The sequence below is a fragment of the Mercenaria mercenaria genome, chromosome 5, assembly GCF_021730395.1.
Source record: "Mercenaria mercenaria strain notata chromosome 5, MADL_Memer_1, whole genome shotgun sequence".
Classification (NCBI taxonomy): domain Eukaryota; kingdom Metazoa; phylum Mollusca; class Bivalvia; order Venerida; family Veneridae; genus Mercenaria; species Mercenaria mercenaria.
Genome location: NC_069365.1, coordinates 15,648,322 through 15,655,233, shown reverse-complemented (window position 1 = coordinate 15,655,233; position 6,912 = coordinate 15,648,322). Strand labels below are relative to the sequence as shown.

The 6,912-nt window shown below is 36.5% G+C and overlaps 1 protein-coding gene across 1 annotated transcript; it reads right to left on the bottom strand.

The window, feature by feature from the left end:
• Nucleotides 1-4,606: 4,606 nt before the first annotated feature.
• On the bottom strand, nucleotides 4,607-5,911 carry LOC128557256 (zinc finger protein 862-like). Its single transcript, XM_053544444.1, has one exon. The coding sequence runs from the start codon at nucleotides 5,909-5,911 to the stop codon at nucleotides 4,607-4,609; it is 1,305 nt and encodes a 434-aa protein (XP_053400419.1).
• Between the last annotated feature and the right edge of the window lie 1,001 nt (nucleotides 5,912-6,912).

Sequence of the window (6,912 nt, the reverse complement as noted above, 5' to 3'; positions counted from 1 at the left end):
TTGTTATTGCCTACCTATTTACACAATAACTATAGCCAGAAATGCACTATGTTGTATTGTTAGTAATGTCTGCAAAGAGTATTTGATAATGACTGAAGATGGCATACGATAATGTCTGCAATGAGCTTTAAAATGTAGTGATGTCTTCAAGCGTGTTTAGTAATGTCTTCAAAGAGTATTTGATAATGACTGCAGATGGCATACGATAATGTCTGCAAAGAGCTTTAAAATGTAGTGATGTCTTCAAGAGTGTTTAGTAATGTCTGCAAAGAGTATTTGATAATGACTGCAGATGGCATACGATAATGTCTGCAAAGAGCTTTAAAATGTAGTGATGTCTTCAAGAGTGTTTAGTAATGTTTGCAAAGGGCTTTTAGTAATGTCTGCAAAGATAATTTAGTAATGTTTGCAAAGTGCTTCCAGTAATTCCTGCAGAGAGTAGTAATGTCTGCAAAGAGTATATAGTAATTACTGCAAAGAGAAGTTAGTGATGTCTGTAAGAAGTATTTAGTAATTTCTGCAAAGAATGTAAATTTAAGTAGTGTCTGCAAAAAGTGTTTAGTAAATCTGAATGTTAAGTAATGTCTACAAGTATTAGTAATTTCTGCAAAGAGTCTTTAGTAATGTCTACAAGTATTATTAACATCTGCAAAGAGTGTTTAGTAATGTCTGCAAAGGGCATTTAGTAATGTCTGCAAAGAGTGTTTAATAATGTCTGCAAAGAGTGTCTAGTAAAGACTGCCAAGAGAGTTTAGAAAATTAATGTCTGCAAGAAGAATTAAGTAATTTCTACAAAGAATGTTAACTTTAATAATGACTGCAAAGAATGCTTAGTATAATGTCTACAAGAAGTCTTTATTAATTTCTACAAATAATGTTTAATAAGAAATAATGTTAGTAATAGGTGCTGTGATATCATGTCTATGAATAATGCATTGATGTAATGTCAGTAGTTAGTGCTGTGATATCATGTCTATGAATAATGCATTGATGTAATGTCAGTAGTTAGTGCTGTGATATCATGTCTATGAATAATGCATTGATGTAATATTAGTAATTAGTGCTGTGAAACCATGTCTATGAATAATGCAATGATGTAATGTTAGTAACTAGTGCTGTGATATCATGTCTATGAATTATGCATTGATATAATATTTGTACTTAATGCCGTAACATAATGTCTGTGAATAATATATAGATATAATGAAAGTAATGCGTGCAGTGATATATTGTATGTGAATACTGCAGGGATATAATGTTGGCACTGTGTGCAGTAGTATTAAATGTACCTCAGTGATGCAGTATAAGAAAAAAGTGTGCACTGATACCATGTCTATTAATACAGTATTGATATGATTTTAAAAAGGACAGCAATGATACCCAGTCTGTGCTTACTCTACTGGTATGAGTGCAGAGACACTACAAGGACAGCAATGATACCCAGTCTGTGTTTACGCTGCTGGTATGAGTGCAGTGATACTACTGTACAGGTGAAATTGCAGTTCAGTATTTTTCAGGATATTTCCTGACATGGAGAAAAACTAAGTGCTTTGTATAGATCAGCATAGCTAATTTTCATATTTATTTCATTCTTCTGTAGTAATCCTTGATTTAGAAAAAAAACGTAATAAAATATGACATCATTATTACATTAGCTGATTTTTATGATTTTTTTTTATTCATTTGGCTACAAAAATCAAATCGTAAAAAAACAGATACATATTTTACCATGATTCATGTCATTTTAAGCAGGTGGATTTTTTTGATGGATCACTACTTGAACAGAATTTACAGGATCAACTGTAAAAATATTTTAATATTATCATTTAATATAAGATTTTTCAATTGATTATACCACAACTTTCAGAGTTTGGAAAGATCAAAAGATAGAAATTATCTCCATAATTGAAAAGTCAGTGAACTGAATAATTTTACGGACTGCATAGTTTTACTGTTTGAAATTTTATTGCAAATTATGACATTCAAATTAATAAAATCATGTTTGAAATAGTAAACTGCTACTTAAATATCATCCATATATAGCTGACTTTAATATTCATTTCATGAAGTTAAATGATTTTAATGGAGCTATTACTATTTTCTTTAGGACTTCTTTTGAAGAGAATAAAATTAGTACAAAGCTTGACAATTTGAAATTACAGTCAGACTTCATTGGCTCGAACTCAACGGAAAAATTAGGTAGAGTTATCGGTAGTTCGAGTGTTGAAACAATATACAAGAATATATAAGAAGTTTGCCTGTACCTGATGATCAGGGCTCCGGAAATTTTGAAATCTAATCGGTCCGAGACTACGTCACGTCAACTGTGATTACCCCATCCAACATAGTGATACATGTAGTCTTTCATTTTTAGCTCACCTGTCACAAAGTGACAAGGTGAGCTTTTGTGATCGCGCGGTGTCCGTCGTCCGTCCGTGCGTCCGTAAACTTTTGCTTGTGACCACTCTAGAGGTCACATTTTTCATGGGATCTTTATGAAAGTTGGTCAGAATGTTCATCTTGATGATATCTAGGTCAAGTTCGAAACTGGGTCACGTGCCATCAAAAACTAGGTAAGTAGGTCTAAAAATAGAAAAACTTTGTGACCTCTCTAGAGGCCATATATTTCACAAGATCTTCATGAAAATTGGTCAGAATGTTCACCTTGATGATATCTAGGTCAAGTTCGAAACTGGGTCACGTGGGGTCAAAAACTAGGTCAGTAGGTCTAAAAATAGAAAAACCTTGTGACCTCTCTAGAGGCCATATTTTTCATGAGATCTTCATGAATATTAGTCAGAATGTTTACCTTGATGATATCTAGGTCAAGTTCGAAACTGGGTCACGTAGGGTCAAAAACTAGGTCATTAGGTCTAAAAATAGAAAAACCTTGTGACCTCTCTAGAGGCCATATTTCTCAATGCATCTTCATGAAAATTGGTCAGAATGTTCATCTTGATGATATCTAGGTCAAGTTCGAAACTGGGTCACGTGGGATTAAAAACTAGGTCAGTAGATCTAAAAATAGAAAAACCTTGTGACCTCTCTAGAGGCCATATTTTTCATGAGATCTTCATGAGTATTGGTCAGAATGTTTACCTTGATGATATCTAGGTCAAGTTCGAAACTGGGTCATGTGGGGTCAAAAACTAGGTCAGTAGATCTAAAAATAGAAAAACCTTGTGACCTGTCTAGTGGCCATATTTCTCAATGGATCTTCATGAAAATTGGTCAGAATGTTCACCTTGATAATATCTAGGTCAAGTTCGAAACTGGGTCATGTGCGGTCAAAAACTAGGTCAGTAGGTCTAAAAATAGGAAAACCTTGTGACCTCTCTAGAGGCGATATTTTTCAATGGATCTTCATGAAAATTGGTCAGAATGTTTACCTTGAAGATATCTAGGTCAAGTTCGAAACTGGATCACGTGGGGTTAAAAACTAGGTCAGTAGATCTTAAAATAGAAAAACCTTGTGACCTCTCTAGAGGCCATATTTTTCATGAGATCTTCATGAATATTGGTCAGAATGTTCACCTTGATGATATCTAGGTCAATTTCGAAACTGGGTCACGTGGGGTCAAAAACTAGGTCAGTAGGTCTAAAAATAGAAAAAACCTTGTGACCTCTCTAGAGGCCATATTTCTCAATGGATCTTCATGAAAATTGGTGAGAATGTTCAGCTTGATGATGTCTAGGTCAGGTTCGTAACTGGGTCATGTGCGGTCAAAAACTAGGTCAGTAGGTCGAAAAATAGAAAAACCTTGTGACCTCTCTAGAGGCCATATTTTTCACGAGATCTTCATGAAAATTGGTGAGAATGTTCACCTTGATGATATCTAGGTCAAGTTTAAAAGTGGGTCACGTGCCTTCAAAAACTAGGTCATTAGGTCAAATAATAGAAAAACCTTGTGACCTCTCTAGAGGCCATATTTTTCAATGGATCTTCATGAAAATTGGTCAGAATTTTTTATCTTGATGATATCTAGGTCACATGTGCTCAAAAACTAGGTCACTATATCAAATAATAGAAATAAACGATGTCATACTCAGTTGAACACTGGGTCATGTGGAGATAGGTGAGCAATTCAGGACCATCATGGTCCTCTTGTTAACGCGATAGTTCAAAGAGATAACGGTGTCATGCATTATAAAAGATATACCGTTCTCAGAAGCTAATCATACAACAATAAAAGTCAATATGTGTTGTATCAGATGGTTACTTTGTTGGAATTTTCTTATTTTCTCCAAAATTCTAAAACGGACAATTTTGCCGAGGTAGTTTAGCACCATTTTACATCAGAAACGAATCTTATAGAAAAATATCGTTGTGGGATATGACAGCATCGGGCGGTCTTACGCGTTTTGCGTTGTGCTGCAGCTAGCCACTACATTTCTCCAATTTTCATAAAGTAGTGCCGCCCCTGTGCCACGTCGAGGCCCAGCACATCCGACTACGACAGGGGTATTTTTTTTTTTAATTTTATAGTTTATTCAGATCAATTGCATCAGTATTAAAATCCATATATTTATACAATATTTACAAGCCAGTCTAAGTGTTCCACGTGGCCATGTAGCAGGATATAGCAAACAACTAAGTTAACCACTGCTATATTTTTTCCACCAGTTTGTCCTGCTTTTGTGTGTTTACAAAAATGTGTCTTTGTTTTTTGTCACGCCACATGCGATATATAGGCAGTGGGTTGAATGCCTGCAGTTTTGGTCCATTGATTGAGATACGCATTAATTCATCTAATAATTCGATGTTAAGGCTACATCTCGTCCGTGTCTTGATGAGGTTTTGTACCGAAAAACCTCTTTCACATTCCACAGAACTTACTGGCAGTACTCTACAGATAGTCATGAGCTTGATCATTTGTGGAAACTCTTCTCTGATCCTGCCTGACCTGATCATTTTCTCGGCGAGAGAGGCACCTGTTAGGATATCCTCTGCATTTTCATTGCCCTCTGATAGCGCAAACATGTGGTTTTTAAAAAGAGGCCACTCCCTCTTTGCTTCGTTTGCGTTTATAGGGGGTGCACAACTTCCTCTTTGCCTGCCAAAATGATCAGTCAGCACTGTCAACTTTTTCAAACCAAAATTAGCCTTCTCTTTTACTGACTTTGGAAACGTGTCTGGGCAAAAAATCGACATCGCTTCCCATATATCAAGCTTTGGAAACCTTGCAATCAGACTATTTCTGAGAATATCTGCGAATTCAGACACTGCAACAAGTAACCTAACATCTCTATGAGATCGTTTTATCTCAATTCCGTGAAACTCCTCTGCATTTTCGTAAGTATCTAGGAATTCACGTAAATGCGTACCATAATTTGCATTTTCGACCAAATACTGCTGCTCTATAGAATCGCAAATGGCGGACAGTGATTGTTTCAAGTCTCCGTAACTTATATCACGCTTTTGAAATTGCCTTGAAACAGTAGCAATATCTGCCATGATGTCACTGAAAAAGTGCGTCAAAAACAGAAATTTGTATGCTGACATTGCACTAAATAATGACGATGCCATGACGTCATCGTCTATGTCACTTTCCAGAGATTTTAGGAGTGACAGTAGTGTTCTTCGAACATTTGTTACACAGTTTGCAAAACTAAGCCATCTCACTTGATGAACTGGCAACACCTTAATCTTTGGGTCTTCCAAAACATCCTGCCAAGCGCGCAAGTGCTCAAGCCTTTTACTAGATCTACTGAAATAAGTATGCAGTGTATGTAACATGCTTTCAAAGTATCGCACTTCTTTCACGGACTTTGCGGCATCAAGACTAGAGAGTGCTAATCTGTGCGCTGTGCAGTGCATATCTAACATATATGGACTATCAGATTTCAGTCTATATGCAACACCATTTTGTTTGCCAACCATCAAGGCAGCACCGTCGGAACTGAAGCCCATAATTTTTGCCACATCTATTTCACAGGCTCTCAGTTAGCTAACAAGTGCGTTATAAACGACACTGGAATCTGCAGCCACAAGTTTAATCAATGTCAGGTAGCTTGTCTGCACAATTCCATCTTGCATATAATTTATATAGACAATCAAATGTTTTTCTGTACCAAGGTCAGTACTTTCATCAATCATTATACCAAGCGCAGGACTTCTTCTGAGAGTCCAGCGTCAAGAAAGCTTGATATAATCTGAATAAATTCACAACATGCTGTATCGTCTTGGTACAGTTTTTTTGTCAATTTTGTGTCGTTGACTAATTGGAGTTCACACAGCTGTTCATACTTTGCTATTGGCAAGTGTGTCTGGGCAACTGTACGCTGTACGAATGAGACGACATACAGCTGCCTCGATTTTATCAGAACCCTTAGTTATGCAGTCTGATACTGGCAATTGTTTTGACTGAGTATCTGTGTCCATTCTTAGAGATTTTTTATGTCCGATACTAATTTCATGGTCTTGTAAAGTAGATATGCGAAAATTAGTCGAACCATTCTGTGTGAACTTTGATTTATTTTTGTGCAATTTACAAAGAGAACAATACATTGCACCATTTTCGAACTTGAGCCACTTGTACGTATCAAGCCAGGAGTCTTGGAAAGACTTATCATCATTTTCGCACTGCCTTGCTTTTTTTTCTGTCTGCTCAGATGAAGTTCCACAGCTAAATTTTCTTTTCTTTGTATTCACTTTTTCAACATCTGAGCTTTTTTTCAGTACAGAAAATGCATTCTGAACCGGGTCGCCACTCCGGTTTTCATTTTCATCCGTGTTGCCAGTACGGATACTCTTACCGATTTGATTTTCAGACCGATTTACTGATACTGAAACCGGGTCGCCACTCCGGTTTTCTTTTACATGCAGGTTGCCAGCATGAATGTCATTAACGGTCATTTTTTCAGACCGATTTGTTGAAACCGGGTCGCCACTCCAGATTTCTTTTGCATGCA

Bases quoted from the DNA above. Each gene is read 5' to 3' on its own strand.
- LOC128557256 (XM_053544444.1), bottom strand. From the start codon at position 5,911: ATGGGCTTCAGTTCCGACGGTGCTGCCTTGATGGTTGGCAAACAAAAT.